The 24,272-nt window shown below is 52.0% G+C and overlaps 1 protein-coding gene across 3 annotated transcripts in view; it reads right to left on the reverse strand.

Annotated features, from left to right (window-relative positions):
• Positions 1–24,272, reverse strand: part of EDAR (ectodysplasin A receptor) — a 90,804-nt gene that overhangs the window by 22,378 nt on the left and 44,154 nt on the right. For all 3 annotated transcript variants that reach the window (XM_017541144.2, XM_037742973.1, XM_037742974.1), the window contains exons 2-5: positions 16,768–16,836; positions 15,891–16,013; positions 14,949–15,130; positions 9,106–9,191 (exon numbers count right to left, since the gene is read on the reverse strand). In XM_017541144.2, coding sequence (XP_017396633.1) covers positions 9,106–9,191; positions 14,949–15,130; positions 15,891–16,013; positions 16,768–16,818 — 442 coding nt within the window. In that variant the 5' untranslated portion in view covers positions 16,819–16,836. The remainder of the gene's footprint in view (positions 1–9,105; positions 9,192–14,948; positions 15,131–15,890; positions 16,014–16,767; positions 16,837–24,272) is intronic.

Genomic DNA, 24,272 nt, shown 5'->3' on the forward strand with positions numbered 1-24,272 from the left:
CATATTATCCTTCACCAGACACTTAGTAAAGACCAAGAAAATTACACCAGGGTAGGAGCAAGATTGTGAAGAGAGACTGTTCTAAGGGAGAGTTGGAAAGGAAAGCATAAAGGTGATGGAGACACAGACATTGAGGAAAACTCACTGGCAAATCATTCTTCACCATAAGCACAAAGTAATTCTAGAGAAAATTTGATCTGTAGAAACCCTGACGGCACAAAATAACTGAAAAAAAAAAAAGAAACAACCATTCAGCAAAAACAAATCTTTCCACCACAGAACAGACCACGTCCTGTTCCAGACCTCCCGAAAGAAGGTCAACCTTCTTTTAGGCCAGACTTCAGTTTTGCAAATAGTAAAACCAGCATGTTTCAAATGCGTCTCCCACTCTCTTGCTTTTGTCTCTAGCAGGCAGAGTAGCAGATCTGGAGAAATCTGGGAAGTGCATTTGGTCTACAGAAAAGGAGCCCCTAAGTCAAGGACAAGGCCAGCTGTCTCCCCCAAATCAAGGCACCTCCCCAGCCTGGCCCAGCCCAGAGGAATGGCTTAGCACTGTGCCTGGTCAGCCCACGCAGCAAGGCTTCCGGGAGAAGCAAGCTTCCTAGTTGGGTGTTTTTTTTAGGTTTTGTTTTGTTGTTGAGACAGGGTCTCACTCTGTCACCCAGGCTGCAGTGCAGTGGCATGATCTCAGCTCACTGCAACCTCTGCTTCCTGGGCTCCAGTGATCCTCCCATCTCAGCCTCCTAAGAGGCTGGGAATACAGGTGTGTGCCACTACAGCTGGCTAGGTTTTGTATTTTTAGTAGAGAAAAATACACATTCTCTGCTAAAAATACATTTTAGTAGAGAAAAATACACGGGGTTTCAACATGTTGGCCAGGCTGGTCTTGAACTCCTGATCTCAAGCGATCCACCTGCCTGGGCCTCCCAAAGTGCTGGGATAACAAGTGTGGGCCACAATGCCTGGGCTGGCTGTTTTCTTTAGTAGTCAGTTCTCAGGAGCAACGCACACTCTTGTTCTCTGAGTGGAGGCAGCTCAGGAGCCAGTGACCAGCTGAGCTATCCACTCCTGTCTCCCGTAAGTGGAGCAGGGCCACAGGACAATGGGCTGGATGCTTGTCAGCCCTCACACCTTATAAAGCAAATTGGCAGCTCGGCCAACGAAGCACTGGGCTTGGGAGGGAGCCCAGCAGCTGAGAGTGCCTGGGACTGTCACAGGGTATGTGAGAAACGTCACCTGCCTACAGAGGGACAAGTGATGTTTCCTTATGATTCTGGATGATGAACAGAAGCCCTTTTTCCTCCTTGGCCTCAAACTTATGATAAATCTTTGTTTTCTTAATTTAGCCACTTACTTGGCCTCGGAACCAGTGTTCTTATTAGGGAAAGAGCTGGCCGGGCCCGGTGGCTCACGCCTGTAATCCCAGCACTTTGGGAGGCCGAGGGGGTAGAATCACCTGAAATCAGGAGTTTGAGACCAGCCTGGCCAACCTGTTGAAACCCCATCTCTACTAAAAATCAAAAATTAGTCGGGCACGGTTGTAGGTGCCTATAATCCCAGCTACTCAGGAGGCTCAGGCAGGAGAACCCCTGGAAACCGGGAGGCAGAGGTTGCAGTAGCTGAGACGGCACCCCTGCACTCAGCCTGGGCAACAAGAGCGAAACTCTGTCTCAAAAAAAAAAAAGAGCTGCTGGAGAGGGGTGTGCTCCTGGCTGAAAGCCACAAGACCACATCAAACAACAGAGTGTTCCCCCTCACAGACCTTACTGAATTTGCTCTGGAAGTCTCCAGCATGATAAGCGGACTTCAGATTGGGTGCCTATTTATGTTTGCTGGGAGGTAGTCTTCCACAATTCATCAGGTGAGTGAGCATAGGGGCATCATGGCATCGTTTCCAGCATGACCTCATTTCCTTTATAAGAGCAAACAAGACATTGAAAAGAAGCTGATCTAGCTGTTCAGTGACACGCTAAAGGGAGCTTAAGATACACTGTCAGAGCAAAAGAACAGCCGTGGGCTACCTGTGGATGTTTGCCATCTTTGTCACTTCTTTTCCCTTCCTGCCGGGGCTTGCAGGCAGCTTCAGGTGACAGGGTTGGGGATGGGGACACAGATACGCCCAGGCCTGTGGTCTAGAGTGGGATGATAAATGCAGCCTAGAGGGCACACAGACTTGTGGAATGCCTCTGCAGCATTATGCTTGGTGACGCAATGATGTCCCCAAACAATGCCTGCAGACTAGTGCACATCAGTGACATCTTCTTGCACCCACAAGTGCCCACCTGTCCTCAGCCGGCTGTGCCTCAATCCTGATCACGGGACATTTTCTTCCAAACACCTCCATCTGGCAGCAGCCAAACAGTCTCTGACTGTGGCGGGCTGCAGGTGTAGGCTGGGTGTTCCCTGATGTGCAGGGATCCCTGAGTTGGTCAGAGAAGTGCTTGCCCTGAGCATGTGTGTGCAACTGAGGAGGTGGGGGCAGGGTGGGTGGGATGGTGGACCCTGACATGTCTCCAGAGCTCAGCCTCTCATGTCAGGACTGGAGCTGAAAGCCGGCATCCAATCAGCCAGACCCTACAAGCCCCCTCAGTTTCCAAAGTTCCCAGGGCCACCAGAGCATCAGCAGGGAGACACTTCCCATGAGACTGGGCAGGAGAATCCCGGTCACTAGATTGTTGCCAAAGGAGCAGGAGGACATGCAGGTTTCAGACTTGGCCACAAGCCGCCCAGGCCACCAAAGGGCAGCAGCTCACTTCCTGACAATGGGCCTCTTCCCTGTGCTCAGAGTTCAGCAACAAGGAACGGAGCTGCCCTTGTTGCAAATCGCAAATAAAGGCAAAGGTGTGTGAGAATTTCCAGAGTGGCAGCCTCGTGGCCAACAGGCAAGGGGATGTGCTTGTGGCAGAAAAGGAAAAGATCTGCCCCAGGTGCAGCTGTATTACAAAAGCCACATGTGGCTCATGTGTGGAAGCCAAATGAGTGGATCTCATAGAAGTAGGAGCAGAACAGGAGTGGGGAAGGGGAGGCTGGTTAATGAGTACAAAAGTGTGGCTGGGCAGGAGCAGTCGGTCTGTGCTCTGGCACTCTGCAGGGTGACTACAGCTGATAATAATGCATTGTATCTTTCTCACAGCTACAGGAGAGGATTTGGAATGTTCCCAACACAAAGTGATAAATGTTTGAGGTCATGGATGTCATAATTACCCCCACCAGATCATGACACTTTGTATATGTGTATGGAAATTTCACTCTTACCCCATAAACATGTGCAATTATTATGTGTCAATTGAAAGAAAAACCAACATCTAGCTTACTTGGTCTGTTTTGTCCACAATTCAGTGCCTCTGCCCCCAGGCAAGAGACATGTGGCAAGACCAGAGGGGACCAAGAGGGAGGTGGTGGGCCTTGCTGTCCCTGGCTGCAGGGCTGACCTTGTGAGGTGAGGTCAGCCCCCCGCACAAGTCTCTCACCTCTGGTTGCTGCCACTGTCACTACACATATAACCCACAAGAAGAGGTGGAAAGATCCAGTCCCAAAGTGCCAACTTGGGCAGCACTGGGTGTAGTTTGAGGGTGGCTAAGGAAGGCACCCGCAGGGCCTGAAGCAGGGGCGAGGTGATCAGCCCTGGGTAGTTCTGCTGTTTTTCAGGTGAGTCAGAAAAATCGCCATGGGAAATAGGCACCTACTTTGCATTACACCTAAATGCTTGAAAAAATCCATCCCAGAATCATACAAGTATGGATTTTAGTATTAATAACACACCAGCATCATGTTTAACGCAAGTGATGTATAAAAGAGGTTTGGGCAAAACCCAGTATATGAAGAGGAAAAGAGAGCGGCCTGGGCTGATCCCATTCCCACCATGTCCACTCCTTCTGCTGTCACCAGCTGGGGGTCCGCAGAGAAACCCTCAGGCCCTGCAGGGTGGTGGGTGGGGCTGGGCTGGGTAGGGGGAGATGCAGCCCTCGTGCAGTCCCCAGCACAGTCATGGGCGCCCCCGTGCCTGCGCTCAGATTCTCCTGGGCCAGGGTACAGGCCTTTCTACTGAGGGTTAACTCCGCGCTAACCAAATATACAGTGTCTGGAGGTTTCCCCCAGTTCCACTGTGTGCTGTGTGTTTCGGCTCATCTGCATCTTGGGGTGGCTCATTAAGTGGAAGGTGCTCCAGGTGTGTTTCTGTTGGGTGGCCAGCTGCAGGTCCAGCTCCCCTTGTGCACTTCCGTGTGCACCCGAGGTTTGAATAATCAAGGCTGGAGTGCTTGATAAAAGCTGGTGTGAACTGCAGTCCAAGAAAACAGGCAGAAATGTCCACATAAGGCTTATATTAAAGTGAAAGTGAGCGGGGACTGCTTCTGCCTAGGTCGCTGTGGAGTTTGAGGCAGTGGTGACTCAGAAGCAGGCAGGGGGAGGGTCCTGCCGGCCACTGTGCTACCCTTCCCCAGGAAGCCTCAGTGAGCCAGAAGCACATGGCTGGAGGGAGCTACGGTTCCATTCACAGCCATGATAGCTCATTGGTCTGTTAATCCACACAATTTAGAAACTCATTGGTATGCATTAGAGGCTGGCTGGGATTCTCTGCAGAGTGTATAAAGAGATTGGATTTTTAGGTATGATCTGTTTATTGATTCTTACAGCTGTCAACAAGGGGTCCCAGACTGTGGCACTGCTGTGTATCCCCTAGTGGCCCATCCTGAACTGTGGGCAGACTCAGCAGAGCCTCCCTAGCTCCTCAAAGTGGGGTCCCCTGGGAGCTTGCTAGAAATGCTGAGTCTCAGGCCCACAGGACCTGCTGTGTCAGAATCCGTTGCTCAGCAGGTCCCTGGAGATGTGTGTGCAGTCAGGTCTGAGAGGCTCTGCGCCAGGAGCAGCTGGACACTGGTGTTTGGGAGGCCCGGAAGCCAGCTTCACACCTGAGGGGCAGCGCTTCACACCTGAGGGGCACCTGTGTTTAGCATCACAGAAGGGCATCCAGGCACGGGAGACGGAAACCATGGGAGCACCATGGGAGCAGGCAGAGTAGCAGAGACTTCCCCACAAGGCCAACCTGCTCTGGACTTGCCTCAGGGGCCTTCATCACTGATGATAAGAAAACAATTGCCAGGCTATTGCGTCCTTTCATTAAGCCTCTGACCACTCTTTCTAGGGAGCAATTCCTGCTGCCTGGTGTCCCAGGTCCTGGGGTGCCTTCTTGGGTCTGAACTGTAGCGGGCCAGAGCCAGCAGCATAGGTCGGCAAGGCACTGTGGTGCACCCACCCTCTCTCCGCACTAGGAAGCTGCCTCATGGGGAACGCTTCTGCCCCAGTGGCTCCAGCACACTGAGTGCGTAGCTGACTTTCCAGTCCTAGATCTCCGTCTGGAGCTTCAGGCCATCTCTGGGTTAGCTATCTTTGTCTGGATGTCCCACAGTCCCCTAAAATTCCATACACATAACCTCTATCTTCCCTCCACCTCCCCACCAAGCACCCTCTTGCTCCTGCCTTCTGCAGCTGAGCAAGTGGCACCGTGTCCACATGGCCAGCCACGGAGACACCTGAGTGTCCTCTTGGAATCTCTTTCCCCTTCTGTGTGCCATCTGCACCTCTGGTCAGTGATGGAAGTGCAGGCCAGCTCATGTGCTGCAGAGCCATGACCCCTGCTGGGCTGGGACGCCTCACGTCTGGTCAGTGCCCGGCGCCTGGCACTAGAGTGGGCACTCCACATGCATCACCCATGTCATCACATCTATCCTCCTAACAATCATGTCCCCATTTTGCAGATGAGAAAACCTTCCCAGGAGTGATAACTTATAATGAAACCCAAACCTGATGCTGGACCCTATCGTCCTCTCTACCACGCGAGGCCAATGCGTTGACCTCCCTGCCCCCACTGTCATTACGTCACAGATCCATTTACACCGCATGGTGCAGGGGTTAAACAAAACTAGAACGCTCCGGTCACCCAAGTGCATCTTGCTCTTTAATTTAACTGAGAAATAACCAAAGGCCTTTTCATCTCTTCACTGGGCTGCAGCGCTCCATGGTATTGCAGTCACTGAGTAGAGACTCAGAGCTGGGGGTGAGTGTGTTCCAATCCAAGGTGACAACCAACCCACAGCCAGGACTGATCTGCAGTCTGACACCTGTTCTCTTTGGTTTCCCTCTTGGCAACCCCAGAAACCAGAATGATTTTATTTCATTTTAAAGGAAAGTATGTGTTACTTTTTCATTTCTCCTCAGGGTTATTTGAGGGGCTGCATCACGTGAATTAACGCCCTGTGGCACTCATGATGTGCTTCCAGGTGGATTTGGTGGGCAAAATTGAGCCCGAGCCACACAGCAGCCTGGACAGTGTGCACCACCGGAAGCTGGCTTGGGCAGGAGAGGACACGGAGGCTCCGGGAGGTGAGATGACTCGTCTAGCTCAGGCAGTGAAGCTCCAGAACCCACCCTAGTGGTTCCCAAATTTGTTTAAAATGTACGTTCTCCGGCCCACCCAGACCTGATGAATCGGAGGGTGGGCCCAGCAATTTGAGTAATAAACCCCCAGGGCGCTCCCCTGAGAATCACCACCCTGCAACCCTCTGCTCCAGAGTGCGTAGAGAAGCCACCATCTCTTTAAGGATAGGAGGTGATTGCGCTGCACAGGTGCCCGAGCATGGGCCTTAAGCTCAGGAGTTATGGGGAGAGCTGTGGGCACCCAGCCCTGCTCCTAGGCTGGGGAAGCCCTGGCACTGACCTGGACTCACTCCTGGCTGGTGTCTCCCCTGTAGCTGCTCCCTGTGGCCTGCTGCAGCTCTCCTAGGTGTGTGTCATCCTCGGTCAGGGGCCCTCGGCAAGTCTGACTGTGGTTTGCATGGTCTACCATTTGCTGCTGCAGAGTCCAAGGATGTGACTTCGTTTGGCAAGGGCCCAGATAAATCAAGCAAAACAGGGGGAGAAAGAGGTACACTTGACCATGACCATGGGTTTGAGGAAGACAGGGCCTTCTGGACCTGGGCAGCCAGTTGGCAACTTCAGGCTATGAAATGTTTCCTGAATCCCTGGCTGTCTGGAGAGGGGTTGCCAATAGTAGTCCTGTGTGTGTGGGTCTCAGTGACTCCACAGGGGCTTTCTAGCTCTGACATTTCTGCTGACTGCTGATCAGGTGCCCTGGGTAAAAAGGTCTCCGGATTGGGACCATTGCAGGCCCAGGGGTGGAGAGCATCACTCTGGCATTCACACTGAGGCCCCAACCCAGGCAGGTCTCTGTTCACCCCAAGGCCTAGCTGGCCGTATCTCCCCATTTCCCAGATGGGCAAGTCGAGGCCTGGGGCCTTGCCAAAGGAGCCTGTAACAAGAGCACGGCAGGACTGTCCATTTCTCTGCTAACCTCCTTCAGGGCTGGATTCTAAGGCCCTACCTCAAAGCCTTCCTGGGAGCCGGCTTTCAGTTAATCAGGCAAGAGCTGGAGGTGGGAGTGGGATGCACTCATTTTTAACATCTCCAGGACTCGGCTGGGTACAGTGGCTCACGCCTGAAATCCCACCACTTTGGGAGGCTGAGGAGGGTGGATCACGAGGTCAAGAGATCAAGACCATCCTGGCCAACATGGTGAAACCCCATCTCTACTCAAAATACAAAAATTAGCTGGGCGTGGTGGTGCACGCCTGTAGTCCCACCTACTCAGGAGGCGGAGGCAGGAGATTTGCTTGAACCCGGGAGGCAGAGGTTGCAGTGAGCCAAGATCAGGCCACTACTCCAGCTTGGAGACAGAGCAAGATTCCGTCTCAAAAAAAAAAAAAAATCTTCAGGGCTCAGGGGACTTTGCTTTCTTTCCACATGTGATAAACCTCATTGCTGGACTTAGAGAGGTACTCCTGCCATTACTCAAGTCTGTTCTGGCTGCCAGACATTGGACATTGAAGGTTGTGCCGTGTGAGAGCTCCCTAACAGAAGAGCTCCTGAGGAGGGCTGCTCCTCTCCCAGTTCCACGGGCAAAGATGGTTTTCTGAATAGGCGGGGAGTGTCTGACATTTTACCAGACTGGTTCTTCATCCCAGAATGATCTGGCCTTGAATCAGCCTAGATCCCCACAGAGGACATGTGGGCTAGGGCAGTTGGCTTCACACGGGTCAGCCTGGCAGCCAAGCAGCAGCCTCCTCTAATTTGTGAATTAATTAGCATATGGCTGGCCAGGAAAATGGCTCTAGAGATGAGTAAACCCACTGGTGCAGGGGTCATGCACTTGAGTGATTTGGAAGGGAAGGAATGGCTCTCTCTGCAGTGCGGCCCACAGCACAGAACCCTCCTCCAGGCTTGAGCAGGAGAGAGGAGATGCTGCTCCCCATTCCTGCTCCTCCCCTTCCTCCCAGTGTGGTAAGATGCAGGCCCTCCTTCTCCTGGACAACATTATTATGAGACATGGGGGTAGGTGGGGCCTTATGGAGAGCACAGAGAGGCAGGGTCCCAGGGTCAGCTCCTCCTCTACCCTTAAAGGAGCCGGAGGGTGGCAAGTGCTCCTGCAGCCCGGTGACCAGGCGTCCCGCTTCCTCCCACCTGCGTTTGTCTCTCCCCAGACCACACATCCAAGAGTCCACACAGCACATTCCTGAGGCAGAGGTACCTGGCCCTTCCACATAAACAGATGCCCATGAAAGCCAGACTGAAAGGGGGACAGGAAAGAAACAGCCCAAGGTGGGATTACAAACTCGTGAGACTGGTTACATGTGCTTTGCGGAATGTTTCATTAATTGTGATCACACTGTATTTTCCTTGGTCTCACTATCACCTAGCACTTTGAAGTACTTTGCAAAATAGTATTCTACCATCCCTTTGATTTAACCATGTGAGATGGGTAGGTCAGATGTTAGTACCCCCATATTACAGATGAGAAAGCTGAGCTCATGGAGGTTAAGTGACTTGTCAGGTAGCTGGTGGTTGACCTGCACTAGAACTTAAGGCTCTGCTCTGGCAAACCTCCCTCGCTTCATAGACCTGCCTGGACAAGCTGCAGGGGCATTTCCACTTATGCTGTTACTGTGATTCACCTTGTCCAGGTGCCAGGATCAGCTCCTTCCTACACCCCCCGTAGTGAAAGAGATCTGTGCTGAACAAATGCTGTGCTGGTGGAAGGACAAAGACACTCACATTCCTTGGTGTTGGGGGGCGCCAGGAGGCAGGAGTAGCAGACCATGCCGTAGATGTTCCTGGGTCTGTTCTCCAGCATGTAGTAGCTATGGGGGAGAGACAAGACAAAACAGAGACAGGTGAGCCGGACAGCACACAGGCAGGGACTGGCGCAGAGAGCACGGCGGCCACGCTGCAGGCCCACAGTCCAAGTCAGGCACGAGGCCACGCCCAGCCAGCCGCCTGCTCTGTCCAGCTTCCTTGGGGTTGCAGCCTGTCTTAAAATGAAGCATTCTTTAACAATAATGAGCCTCCAGCATGGGCCTTTCTTTTAATCTAAGCTCCTTTCTGGGTCTTCTTTCTGGTGGCTGTGTTTAGTGTGTGTGCCATCACCGTCATCCACCAGAAATACCCATGTGCCCCACACGTAGGCCCTGCTTAACTCCCCAGGGGTCTCACCAGGGGGTCTTACCAGGCCCTTGTGGAGGAGGAACACACCATCTGTGAGCACCCTCCCCAGAGCCTGCAGTCTGGTGGGATTATAGGCATCAGTGTGTCTCTGGGACACTTGGAACTTCCAGGCCATCTGCACCGCTGCTGAATGCCACCAAGTGGAGCTGCCACCAGAGTGCAGCTACAGGAGACAGACGGTTATGCTGTCCAGAGAGTTCAAGGCAGGTGGCCCTCATGGTAGCTGGCAACACAACTGGGTTATAAGAGCCTCCTCCTCAGGAAGCACTTGACAGAAGACACTCTTGGAAGCGCCAGCCTTTATGCCAGGGTTGCACACACAGCGCAAGGGACAAATAATTCACAGTAGCTCCGTGTGAAGTCCTTCAGCTCCCAGTGGTGTTTCATTCTCTTTCAGCTCCCTGATGTCACGGTGCCAGCCCCATGGCTGTATGACTGCTCCGGCCCTGCTCTCAGGGGTCGGCCCTGTGGCTGTGCTCCCTGCAGCAGCCCCATTTCCAGGCACAGCCCCTGCTGACACCACCCTCTCCTCGGGGCTCCCAGCTTGGGTGCCTTCCCTTGGCAGCTCTGGATCCTACCCTAGCCCAGACCCATTTTCCATAAACAAATGCTCAGAGGAGAGCATGGAGCCATTTGTCACACTGTGAGAAGTCGATTAAATAATGTGAGCAATGCCAATGCTTTCCCTATTGTGATTTAAGAGCTGGGATAAGAAGGGATGTTTCCATGGCTGTTTTCTAATCTCTTTTTATTAGCCAGGCCCCACAGAGGCCCTGCTGATGGCAGTGCTAAATAGCAGCCCTGGTGGGGGTCTGTGGGCTCCTGCCTTTCTGAGCCTGGACCATTCCCAGTAACGTTAGGACCTTAATTGCCTGCCCTCCCTCAAAGCCCTTTATCCTCAGATCCCTGTGTATCTTGTAAACATTAATTATCCAATCTCAAAACACCCCCTAGAGAAGCCGTGACAGCAAGTTTTACAGCTAAGCCTCTCGCAAAGCTGCCTTTTGCCCTTCCAGAAGCCACCTCTCTCCATGAGGCAGGCCAAGGCGTGTGTCTGCCACGTGGCCTTGTGAGCTCACAGGCACGTGGGCCGGACCAGGTCCACCTGCAGCTTTCTAATGACCCAGGCCCACACTGACAGTTCTGAGAAATAGCTCAGGCTCCTAGGCGGCTACCTGCTCCCCATCTCACCTCCTCCATGCCTCACCTCCTCCGTCCCTCGCCACCTCCTCCTTTTCTTACTACACCTCCATGCATTCTGTCTCCCGCCTAGGGGGATTGGCTCCTGCACTGGGAGGCCTTCCCGGGCAAGCCTTGCTGACACCTATATTCCTTGGACCTTGTGCTAGGTACTGAGGGAGGATGGGTCTCTGTAAACATTGGCTGAATTAATGAATGAGACCAACTTCTCCGTGGAAGTTTGATGCTGAGGTGAACAAAGGCCCCAGAAGGCCTCTCTGCTCATCCTGGTTCACACCCCAGGCGCTGGGCTTGGTGTCTGTCATGGGTGAAGCTCCAAGGCCACACGGTGGGTATGGAACCCCCAAGCTTTGTGATGGGTTCCCACTGGGGCCACTACATTCTGAGCTTGGGGAGGGTGATGGCTCTGTCCTATGGCTGCGTCTTTGGCTTGTCCTGGGCACCCAGGCGCCTTCTGTGACAGGCTGGCCACCCTCATCTGCGGGGGTCAAGCCATGCAACCTATCAATGAGGGAATATTGAAAGGTGATAAACTTTTTTTTTTTTTGAGACAGAGTCTCTCTCTCTTGCCCAAGCTGGAGTACAGTGGTGCAGTCTTGGCTCACTACGATCTCCACCTCCTAGGTTCAAGCAATTCTTTTGCCTTAGCCTCCTGTAGCTGGGATTACAGGCATGCACCACAATGCTTGGCTAATTTTTGTATTTTTAGTAGAGATGGGGTTTCACCAGTTGGCCAGGCTGGTCTCGAACTCCTGACCTCAAGTGATCCACCCGCCTCAGCCTCCCAAAGTGCTGGGATTACAGTGTAATCCACCGCACCTGGCCAGTGATAAACTTTTAAAAGCACATTGACTCCAAGAGGCTGTTATGAAATTGTCCTTCCTCACTTGGTGAGTGTTCAATGTCTCCTGACAAGGAGAAGCCACTGTTTTCTAGCACATACTGCTGCATGCAACATTTCTAAATGTTAGGATCTCTCTTTAGGACTAGCCTAAATTCCTCACTGTGTGGCTTACACCCAGGTCTCTCATCCTCGGCTGCACAGCAACGAAGAATATGCACTTGTCTTCTTCTGCCTGGGCTTGTCACCAACCCGATGTCAGGTGTTCATTTAGGGATCCCTGGTCCAGCTACAGAGCATCCGGTCCCTTCATCTTCCTGGAAAGGTCTAATTTCCTACCACTCTTTGATCTATATTTGGCTTTCTCCCTAGTTCCCCTGGCCCCTGTTCTACATGGGTTGATGAAGGTGTATAGCCCAGGACAAGAGTCCTTTTAAATGGGTTCCCTGGGGTCTGTTGTTTAGGGACTGACTTTCTCTCAGTCAATAGATATAGATTTTCCCAGAGAGTTCCTTTCCTCAGGACTCTCATACCTGTAAGGGACGCCGCAGGTTCCCAGATGTTCATTTTCCTCTAACTGTGTTGGTATACAGAACCAGTGCACAGCTGCTGTGTCCTGCCCCTGCCCCCGCCATCCAGAACCAGCTCCTCCTTGCCCTGGAGAGGTGGGGAAGCATAACCTCTCTCTCCCACTTTCCTCCTGTTTTGGTTCCCAGGTCCTCCCACACAATCTCTCCCAACAGGAAAGCCTCGGGTGCTGCTCATTGTTCAGCCGGTGTCCTGGCCACACAGCAGGGAGGGCGGAGCATCAGGAGGAGCACCTGCCAAACCACAGGCAGGGGCCAGGGCCCTGGAGAGACTGGGATAACGCAGTCAGCATCCGTAGCCTGACAGCCACTCGGATTCAGGAATGAACGCAGCCTTTCATGGAGCTAGTCACGCTGGCCTGCCAAGACTCCTGTGGTCCTCCTCTGTGACACAGCATGACAGCCTCCCAGGAGGAAGTGGGAGGGTCCTACTTGCAGGGTCCTACCCTGGGGAAGCCTCGTCTGTAGTAAAGGGGGTGGCATGAGTCCCTGAGAGGGGCTGGAGGTGAGGAGGGGCCTTCGATTTTGGTGGCCTCAGGACTGGCAGTGATGATTTGAGCAGACACAGCACATCTCAGAGTCAACCTGGAAACTGTTCCCATTCTCTGCACCCCTGTGGAGCAGGGCAAAGGCACTCTGAGGCACGTGCTGAGGCTGTCTCTGCACAGGGTCCTTTGCCTGCCCAGCAGGTGTGCTGGGCCTTGCTATGTCCTGGGTGCTGAGGGTGGTGTGGACTGAACAGGTCATTGTCCCATGGAGCAGGGCGGGAGGCATCAAGATTCCAGCACTGGAAAGAGTGTTTAAAAGCCCAGGCAGCAGTCTGCCCACTAATTCTGCAGATGGCCGTCCACATTCACTTGAATCCTTCTAGAGGAAGGGAGCTCACCACCGTTCCAGTATCCAACTTCTCTAACAATTACACACTTTCTGGTAAATGTATCAGAACCAAGAACTTTGTCTTCAAGCCACAGAGTCAGCCCTGGCCTTCGAGTACTGATGGACACCTTCTCGGGTCTGAACTGTAGCTGGGCCAGAGCCAGCAGCATAGGTTGGTGATGCTCCGTGGTGCACTCGCCCTCTCCCTGCACTAGGAAGCTGCCTCATGGGGAGCCCTTCTGCCCCAGCAGCTCTGGAGCCCTGAGTGGATAGCTGACTTCGTAGTCCTGGATCTCCACCTGGAGCTTCGGGCCTCACCACTCATCTCTGGGTTAGCTCTCTTGGTCTAGATGTCCCACAGTACCTTCAAATTCCACGCGTGCAGCCTCTATCCTCCCTCCACCTCCCCACCAGGCACCCTCTTGCTCCTGCCTTCTGCAGGTGAGCAACTGGCACCATGTCCACATGGCCAGCCACAGAGAAAGCTGGGTGTCCTCTTCTGAATCTCCTTCCCCTTCTGCGTGCTATCTGCACCCCTGGTCAGTGCTGTCTACCAAGGTGCTCTCGGACTCTTCCTCTCCCCCACCCCCGGCACCTCTTTTCCAGCCCTCCCCCTGCCCACCACATCCCTGGTCCCGGGGCTCCAGGCTTTCCCTGCTCAGCTATGTCCCTCACTGCTGCTGGGAGGACACCCTGCTGTGTCCTGCCTGGCTCAGTGATCTGTGTGCTGACCTACATCAGCTTCAAGCTGAAGGCTCAAGTCTTCAGCGGTGGTTTCCAGAGCCTGGTTTCATTTGGTCCCTGTCCCCCTGCCCAGCTTGTTCTCACTCCCAGGTGTGCACCTCTTGCTCTGGCCACAGGGACCTAATCAGAGCCCCAAGTGCTGTCCAGCTGCTCAGCCCTCTGAGCTGTGGCATCAGCATTTCCACTTGCAGGCCTCTGTCCTTCCTCTTAGCCTGACTCATCCAGGCATCGCCTCCATAAGTCTCCCAAGACCACTGCTGATGCTACCTCCCCAGCCATGAGGTGAGAAGTCCTGCAACTCCTAGAACACTCTGAGTGTGTTTTATGCACTGAGCTGTGGTCACCTCCCCCATCTCCACTGGTCTTGTCACTGCTGTCACCTCTCTCATCCCCACTGGCCTCATCACTGCTGTCACCTCTCCCATCCCCACTGGCCTCATCACTGCCATCACCTCTTCCACCTGCACCAGCTGAACCAGAGACATCACCCCTGCTTGGAGTCTCTTATCAGTAGCCCTTGCAAAGCATTATGTATTGTGGCCACTAGGGGGAGGAGGCAGCTGTGCGAGGGCTCAGCATTTTCTGGGGATTGAGAGTCTATTTTCCTGGTCCCTGGCAGAACTTACTGAGGTGTCCTTCCAGGGAAAAGGAAGGTTTTATCTTTCTGTCTTTCAGGCTAATTGCATTTTCAGTTTTTTTGAAGACCTCTGATGCATAATCATTTTGGTGGGATTATGGGTATCATATGACTCAAATATTTTTATTAGTAGCTTCCACACAGTGTTCCCAGAATGCGAAAAATGCTGTTTTTGTATGAAATTTTAGTTTTCTTTTTTCCAAAGTGTTTGACATGTGTTATTGCGCTATACGTATTCAAGCAATTTTGGTGGTCAGAAGATATATTATGTTGATTAACGGCCACTTAGGAGACACAGAGGCAGAGCCTGATGGGCTGCCTGTCCACAGAGGGGCCAGGACTATCCGTCCTGGATGCTGCCTATTGTGGGACAGAACCAAGGCCAGGTGTGAGGCTGCAATGAAGCCTGCAGTGTCCATGACCCCCTGTTCCCAAGGTCCTTGCCCATCCCCCAAAGGGGTTTTCTGCAGAAAGCGTCCCAGGGTTTGCCAGGAGTGCCTGTGCTTACCCAGGGAGACAAGGGCCACACTCAGCGTCGTTTTCCATGTCCCCCGGTGTCAGCACGGTGGCCCGGAAGAAGCCCTCACAGTCTTTGTGGCGCCTGCATATCTGGTAGCCTCCTTTGGAAAACTTTTCTGCTGGGCAGGGGACGCAGCCGTAGTCCTCGTCTTTGGCGCCATAGCCACAGGACTGGCCCGGGGAAGAGGACAGGGGACACAAGTGAGTACAGCAGCCAAACCACATGGACTCAACCCATGGTCCTTGGGCAGTGACATGCCAGCTGTGTCCAGGAGCTACTCTTGCAGGGCTTTGGTTTCCTGACTCGTCCTAACTGCAAAGCCCCCCAGGAGCCAGGTCCCGTGCTGGGCTTGCCCCTCTCCTTGCCACTCTTGGGTTCCAGACACTGCCTCTTTTCTGAGCATCCCTGAGATGAATTCGGCAAGCTGCTGGAACACAGGCAGTGCAGGTAGCACTTGGCGTCTGACTTTCCTCAGCTACAAGAGCCTGACCCTGAAACCCTGGAGGTTTCCCTTCGTGCTTAACAGAACACCCAGGCTTAGCTTGCCCAGAGAGGGAGGGAGACGCAGCACTCAGGAAAAATGTATAGTACTGGAGAACATTTCAATCCTGCTTCCAGTCAGATGATCTGACACTCATTTAATCAGGGTAGAGCGGGAAAATGATCTTTAAAGACATTTCAGAACTCCTGAAAAATCTGTTTTTGAATGCTCAGCTGGTGAGCGCCATTCCTGAGTGAGCGCTGTTCCTGGGCTCACAGCAGCTGTCACCATCAATCTCAATGTCCAGGGAGTGTGACAGGCTGAGTCGATATACCCTGGTGACCCCTCATGCAGTAATGCAGGTTGAGGGCAACGATGATGCAGGCAGGAGGCCTCCCCCGAGAGTGCACCGGGCCCCAGGAGGGGCCTTACCAGGTAGGGCTCCTTACCAGGTAGGGCTCCTCCCCCGGCCCGCACAGGGGGCACTCCTGGCACAGCCCCGTAGTCTGGTTGTAGTAGTCGTTCTCACCGCAGTTTGAGTATTCTGCTCGGGCTGAGCACATCAGAGACACCTGCCAACAAAGGGGGGTGTTGTGGCCTCCAAGCCTCAGAAACGTGTGTGCCTCCCCCAAGAGCCCAAGGGGGTATAGGAAGGGGGTGCCTTGTGGTGGGGGCTTTGCTGGGGGCTTGATCTGGGAAGGTGCCCGCTCATGAGTGCTCACTGCTGCTAAGTCTCCAGGACTGGTTGATCAGCCAGGAGCCACTGGAGACTTAGCAGCAGTGAGCACTCACGAGCGGGCACCTTCCCACTGGCCAGCCCCCCCGAGAACCACCCCTCCTCACCCCCGCTGGCCAAGCCCCATCTCACCATCAAGGCTTGCTCTGAGTTCTCCTCATCTACTCCTCATCTACGCACTTGCCAAGGTCATGGAGGAGGTGCCACTGTCCCTCACTGAGCCTCTAATACAGCAGCTCCTCAGAATACCATCGTGTCCAGGAGTCTTCTGGTTCTTTCTCAGCTGCATGGCTCCCAAGCATGGGCTCATCACATAGACACTGGGCTGTGTGTATCACACTACAAACGAGCACTCAAGAACTTTTCTACCCATGAGACCATATGAAGGGAGCTACCAACAAAATAAATCTAACTTCAGCCTGGGGCAGAGTTCTGTGCTTTGCAGGCATGGTTTCATTTCACCCTCGGAAGAACCCTGTGAAGGAGGGACTGTGATCAGCATTCCCATTTTATAGCTGAAGAGTCTAAGAAATGGTCCAACCATCACCAGGATGAGGGTGCTATGGGGGTAAGGGGCTCAGAACACTTACCACCAGGACAGGGAGCCAGGACGTCTGTGTGCAGTCCCCCACATGGGCCATCCTCTCCTGAAGGCTCACCTGCAAGACACATGTCATTAACTGGGCACTGGTGGTACCTCCCCAGCCGGGAGTCTGGCTACCTTTATTTAACCCCACTGGATATAAGGTGTCTCCCAGCAAATAGGGGGGAAACTACACACCCTAAAATAAAAGGCAGAAGTGAAACTGAGATTGTACCCATGCCACTTGGGCTAACTCTGGGGCCTTCCCAGCCTTGCAGCCATGCCTGGGCAGGAGGCTGAGAGGAGGCCGGGAGCACATGGAGGGTCCATGGTGAAGCCCAAGGTTAGTGATGGTATTTCTTGCACTCAGAGGATTTGGAGAAACCCAGCCTTACGTAAACTTTAAGTCTGGAGTCCTCCAGGCTGGTCCTGGCCCTTGGGCTTCAGGATACAGGAGGACCCCAGGAGAGACTGCCAGGAGTCAGATTCTTGTCTTTCCCCCTCCAGATACTCTCCCAGCCCCACCATAAGGTTCTTTCCTCTCTCTGTTAAGAATAGGTCGTCCATCAAAGTGGAGAAGTCCAACAACCTAACTTTACAGTTGAGATAGTGGAAGCCCAGAGAGGTTAAGTGACCTGCCCCAGGTCACACAGCTACTTAAGGGACTGAGCATGGCTGCAGCCCAGGTGTTCAGAGGCTTTTCCCCAACGAATACTACACAAATGCACTGCCTTGAAGGAGGAGTTTTTTGTTTTGTTTTGTTTTTTTGCTTGTTTGTTTTTTCACTTTCTGAATGGAGACCTGTGTTTCTGACTCAAAGCTAATTTTACCTGGGAGCCTGGGTATTAATTAGCCTGGCTGTATAAAGAGACATCATGTGCTCAGGTGGATGCTCAAATTCCCCAGTGGCTGCACTCTGGTTCACTGTCCTCTTGCTGTGACAAAACAGCAAGTCCTTTCCTAGAGGCTGGGTTGTGTGAGGAACCTTCCAGAATCAACTACTGACTCAGACCAGAAGCCCAACTGGGCCATGGAACCCAAACTCCCGAAGACCTTTTACCCTCAGAATCCTCTTGTCCTTAGCAAGCCATCATTGGTCATGAAAACCAGTAACTCCCAATACCACACCCAAAAATACCATGAGGGACATACGCCATGATGCATGGGAGGCTTCCCTCCCTTCCTCCTTTTCTTTCAGAAAAGTCCTGCAACATCCTGAAAGCATTAGTGAGAAAAGCAGCCAAAGATTATTAATTAGAAATAAAGAAATTAAGTTGGAGAAGGAGGCAGGAGCTTTGTAAGTCAGCGGGAACGCGGGAGGAGAGCAAAAGACCAGGGGGCCCAGTCGGGGGGATTGACACACACACTCTTCTTTTCCAAATCCCCCAGGACTTAAGGGCTTGTTCACTGAGATTTCTGCAAAAAGAGTGGCCCTTTAGGGAATACACCCAATGCCCAAGTCCGTATAGGAATACTGCTAGGGAGCTTCCAGTAAGCTGGCCTTCCCGAGGTCCCTGGGGAGCACGCCGGTCCTGCCTCCTCAGTGTGACAGCACACACATGCCTCGCTCCCGTAAGAAGAGGGTGGGCAGCATCCAGGCAGGGCCTTAAGATAGCATGATTGCTTATCATTGCAACAAATAAACAGCCAAGAAAAATCCAAAGGAACTTCAGTTTCCTGGAACACCAAGTAGGGCTCTACCACCTGTTGTTGGGTGAGAAAGAAATCATACGGAAGAATGCCTCTGGGTGTATTTGTAAAAGTTTCTAAAAGCATGAAAGCAGATCTGGAGTGATGCCTGCTGAACTTCCAGCAAAGAGTTTTTGGCAGGAACTGAAATCGAATGGGGGTGACCAAGGACTGAGGGAAGGCTCCAGAGAATGTTCACTTTTTATTTCATGCAGGTCTGTGTTGTCTGAACGGTCTATAAGAGTGAGTATGAATTCTGTGATAAAGGAAAAAGCGTGTGTTCCTGGCTGCTGAAGGAACAGGCTGGGGAAGGGGGTCCTGGGGGTGATCCCAGAGGACAGACCTGATTAGGGTCAGTGGCAAAGCACAGCAGTGGTCCTGGGTCTTTCCTTGGGCCCCTGCTGTTGGCCCAGTCACCTTGGAGGTGTCTCACTTGGTGGGGATCTTCAGGGGTCTTTGCAGGAGGGCTCTGTTTCCAGACCCTCTTGATGAGGTTCAAAAACTGCCTTTTCACACACACTGCTTGCACTTCAGTGCTGTATTTACCATTTGGAAAACACTAAAGGGACTGAGGCAACATTAAAGAGCCAGCCACCCCAGTAGTGAACTTGCTGGGTGTTTTCCTTCTAGCAACAGAGCAAGCTGGGGCAGGCAGCAAGGGGAGGTCAGGGTGGTGGTGGGGGCAAGGGCAACCTGCAGCCCGCCAGGTAGGGGAGGGTTGGGTGCAAGCAAAGGCCTGAAAGGGAACTGATAGGAGCCTGATCCCCCGCCCAACAGCCCTGGACTTGGCTTCAGGATGGTGGGGTTAGCAGAGATAGGTTTCCACTGAGTCTGTGGATAGGGCCAGAGGCTCTCAGCAGGGCTGGAGGCCTTCCAAGAACCATATGAATGGTTTCTAATTTCATTGACTTCTAATTATAGCTGAGCCTTGGAGGGCTTCCCTGAATAACTGAGAAGGGCTGGGCCTGCTGCACCTTGGTGTCGACCAGGAGCACTTATGGAAAGGCACATCCGAACTGTTCCCAGGTAAACCCAAGCAGAGAGAAAAGAAAAACAAATAAATAGATACACAAAGTATAACTGAAAGTCTGTGGCCTTAGATGTGTTTCATTATTGTTACCAATTATCTGAGAGGGTGAGTGGGGCCCGGGGGGAGCACAGGGCAGCTCGTGGCTTGGATCCCACTTCTCAGACTACAGATGCAGGCAGGACGTGGGCCACTGGGCACTGGGGGTCTGACTGTTCCCAGTTGTGATTTCCTGTTTGTTTTACTTTGGGGATTCCCAATCTCCCAGTGCCTGCCAATGCTGCTGGGGTATGAGGCCAAGGAGCTGACTGAGGTGGGGCTCCAGCCTGGTGCACACTCCCATATTTGAGCTCCCATATTTGTGACAGTGATGGGGAGAAGGAGCACCTCTCTTAGTCTGTGTTGTGCTTCTAGAACAGAATACCACGAACTGGCTAATGAACTGAAATTTATTTTGGGTTCTGGGACTGGGAAGTCCAAGAGCAAGTGGCTGCATCTGGTGAGGGTCTTCTTTCCATGTCATAGCATGGCAGAGGGCATCACATGGTGAGAGAGTGCACGGGGGGCCAAACTGTTATAACCAGCCCACTCGAGATAACAAACCCACTCCTGCAATGATGACATTGAGTCATTCACGAGGGCAGAGCTGTATGACCTCATTACCTCTCCACCTTTCAAACCTGTTCTCTGATAATTAAGGGATTAAGTTTTTAACACATAAACTGTGGGGAAAAACATTCAAACCACAGCAGTATGGAAATGTCTCTTCCCATCCGAGGCAGACAAGGCTGCTGCTTAACTCGTGGAACAACCAGTTAATGGGCTAGTGACCCAGTTCAGGGGTTGTGAAGCCAGTGGCCACCCAGCAGGTTCTGTGAACACACTCTTTTGGAGTCTAGCCACACCTGTTACCTGATGCCTGTGGTTACCTAGTGCCTGTGGCCATTTCATGATATGAGATCCCATGACCAGGTAAGTCTCTAGAATATCTTAAATCTGGCCCTTTATGGAAAAAGTTTGCCCACGCCTGCTTGAATTGACAGCTTCTCTTCCTCCACCTGCTGTTTCCTTCTCTGCCTTTGGCCCTTCCTTCCTCAAATCTATTCCCACCTGTACACAGCTGTAATCACATCAGTTTACGACTACTGGGCTCAGACCCCTGGCCAGACACCACCGTGGCTTAATCCTCACCATTGCCATTTTGTTGCTCAAAGTGGGGCCCTTGGACTAGCAGCATCAGCATCACCTGGGAGCTCATTAGAGATGCAGGATCTCAGCCCCACCCAGACCTGCTGTCTGGGATCTGCTTTTCAACCAGATCCGCAGGTGGTCTGTGAGCACATTAGCATTTGACACGCGCTGGTCTAGACGACCTCCTATCAACATCTTGCTGGGGTGGGGAGAGAACGTTTAATGTTTAATTAATGCTTAATTCCCTCTGGAAGCCCAGGAAGAAGGCCTTGGCTGGGTCTCTCCCTCTTTAAGTTCTGGTCTTCTTCCAAGGAACAAATGCCGTCATTAGCATCCGTTTTCATAGACACACATCCTCTGCACTAGACACTACGATTCCCTTCCTCTTGTTTGTCAGAGTTCATTCGTTCATTTATTCAACAAAGAGCTGTGGAGCTGCTACCATGTGGCAATCTTACTGGCCCTAGGGGTGGTGCCAGACAGATAGGGTCCCTGCTCTATTGGGCCTTTATCTGTCCAGGGAGCCAGACCTGGAAGACATCATCATACACAAGTTTGGCCCACTTTCCTAGCCGCCTTCCCCTAGACTCAGTCTCCTGCTTGAGCTGCTCTCCTCTTGGAATGGCCTTCACCCTTGGAGGTGTGGCTCTGACTCTGTCTCCCCTTGTCACCATGCTGTCTCCAGAGCACAGACAGTGGCCCCTGCAGGAAGAAGGGGGACATCCTTTCTACTGGTCACCATCTTTAGGAGACGCAGTCACTGCCTGAGCTGGCAGATGGTCCAGCCTCCAGGACTTCCCATTTTTCCATTCAGTTGGACCCCCTTGACTGTGACGGTGCTAGCCTCTTCCAAAAGATTCTCCCTGAAAGGGCCACACCTCATACCTGTGGGAAGCAGCTGAGGCTTGGTAGCTGTGGGAAGCTGGGGCAGGCCTAATGGTTCAAGTTACCTTTTAAAGCCTGTAGGGCGGATGTCCCTTGTGTCTGTGGCGCTTTTCTGTCCTTCCAGCATGCTCACCTGGCCTGGCCCAGCAAGGCTCACCACGCCTGGGTTGACGGCATCATGGAAAAGGAGGGGAGAGGCCTGTGGCTGGCCCACCCAGCTCCATGTGCACAAGCTCCTCCATGGCGGGAGGCAAGGCGCTGGCAGCTGCCTGTGTCTGGGAGGTGGCCACAGAGCTGGCTGTGGCTCCCTGCCCACCCAGCACTACTCTCCTCCCCCGGCCTCCCACGCTCTACTTCCTCCAGGAGGACCCGAGGGGAGGCTGCTGGTGGCCTCCTCCCCACACCCACAGGATTCCTTGCTCTTCAGCCTCCCTGAGGGCCCCCACTTCCCATCCGCACAGACAGACCTCCCTGCCCTGCAGGGAGCCCACAAGGTCATCATCAGAGCAGCTGAAAACACTTCCCTTGGTTGTGATTTACAGCTCGGAATCTTCCCTGTGTCAGTGGGGTAGTGGTAATTAATGTTAGATTATGAGTAGAGGGATGCATTCTCTTTCCACTTCTGCTTTAGTTGGATCTGTTTCATGGGAGCAGGAGAAAGGCAGAGAAGGTAACCTGGGAGGGGCTCCCCCCCCGCCCCATGCCGCGCTTAGTGTCCTGCTGGCCTTGCCAGCCTGAAGTCCTCAGCGATTTCTGACCCATTTCCATTTTGCACTGGGCCCCACAAATTAAATAGCTGGTCCTGTTCCTGGCCTCTCTGGCCAGGCATGGGAGGCTCCCTAGGGCTGTGCCAGGGAACAGATGCGCAGAGCACAGGCCAAATGTCTTGTCAAGACCATAGGCACTGTCCTTCCCAAGGCTGGAGCAGAAGGTGATGCTGAGACAGAAGTGATTGGCAACAGAGCACAATGGCGGGTCCCAGAGCTTCAAACAGCATCACATGGGGGTTTACAAGCAGCGATTCTTCTTTATCACTGCACTGAAAACCTTTCATTTGCAAACTCCCTGGTGAAGATTTCAGGGCTATGAGTGGCAAACTGACCTTCGGCAGCCCCTCAAAGGTGGCGGGCAGGCTGTGTCCCTGCATCCTCTCAAGCTCTAAGTTTCTCAAGGGTGTTGCCTACCCCTAACATGTGAGTGTGAGTGTGTGCATACACGTGAGTGCATGTGTATCTATGTATGAGTACATATGTGTGAGTGTATGTGTGTGTATATGTGAGGATATGCGTATGCATGTGTATATGTGAGTGTATGTGTGTATAAGGGTATGTGTGCGTTTGTATGTATGAATGTATGCATATAAAAGTGTAGATGTGTGTATGTGTGTGTGTGAATGTGTGTGTGTATGAGTATGCTTGTGTAAGTATATTTGTATATGAGTGTGTATATGTGTATGTGTGTCTGTATGTGTGTATGTGTATGTTTATGTGTGTATATTCACATATAAATGTGTGAATGAATGTATGTGTATGTGTATAAGTGTACATGTCTATGAGTGTATATGTGTATGTGTATGTATGAGTGTACATGTGTGTATCTGTGTATGAGTGTATGCATATGAGTATATGTGTCTGAATGTATGTGTGTGTGTACCTGTGTGTGTGTGTGTCAAACCCAGACAGGCCCCACACAGAGGGGACCTGCCTGGAGAGGTCTGGATGAGGCCAAACCAAGTGGCCCTGAGCCCTTGGGTGGTGCCTTCCCAAAAGATGTGGACAGAGGTTGGTTTGAGTTGAAAGTTTAAAATCCAAGTTCCCAAGTTTCCTTTGTTAATTTGAATTGAGATAATATTCAGAAAATAGATATTCTTGCACACATAGAATAATAAATATAATCCATGAAACACTTATTTACTTCTAGGTTTTCTTTTGAAGGATCACTGCTAATACAAATAAGCATGTCCAATTCTTCAGGACTCTCTATGGATCACTGACTCTTCAGCAGAACCGAGAGAGGCAGTAAGAGTATGGAAAAATCAGTATTTTGGACATATCTGTTCACATCTCATCTTTCTATTTGACTCAACTTTTTCCACTAGTCTTTATTTTCCAAACCAGTGATGATGATAATAATTTCTGAAGTGCAGTAGACAGTCAGGGCCTAACACCATTTCTGAAGACCAACATTGTTATTGTTGCTTGTCAGACCAGGTTTGGGCTTCTTGGAATGCTAATTATGTTATGAAGCAGGTGTGTGTGCATTTGTACAGAGATAGAACTGGGGCTGGTGCCCCAAAGAGGAAGGAAGCTCTCTCTGGCATCTCCTGTAGTTTGTGGTGCTCAGGTGCTCTGCACTCTTGGAGGATTGCTCATGAAAATAACATGGCTTACAAATATCCATCCAGCAGTTTAGAGGGAGAGCAATTATCCTCATCCTAAAGTCTTGCTGTAAAGATATGTGTTCACAGTTTCATTTCTGTTTCATTGAATGCCTCAGAGCTGAAAGGATCTCATCAAAGAAACAAGCGCAGAGAAGCTTTGAAAAAAAATCCCTACTTTTTGCCTTATCAAAATTGAGGAAAACCATTTTCAGGGAAATCAGAAAAGTTATCATAATTAGCACATTGCTTTAAATTACAAAATGCAATTTTTTCTAGGACTTTTTTTTTTTTTTTTTTTTGATGGATATTCCTCTAGTTACCTTGGGCTGAAATAATATTT

Source organism: Cebus imitator, unplaced genomic scaffold (assembly GCF_001604975.1).
Source record: "Cebus imitator isolate Cc_AM_T3 unplaced genomic scaffold, Cebus_imitator-1.0 Scaffold131, whole genome shotgun sequence".
In the NCBI taxonomy this organism is placed as follows: Eukaryota; Metazoa; Chordata; class Mammalia; order Primates; family Cebidae; genus Cebus; species Cebus imitator.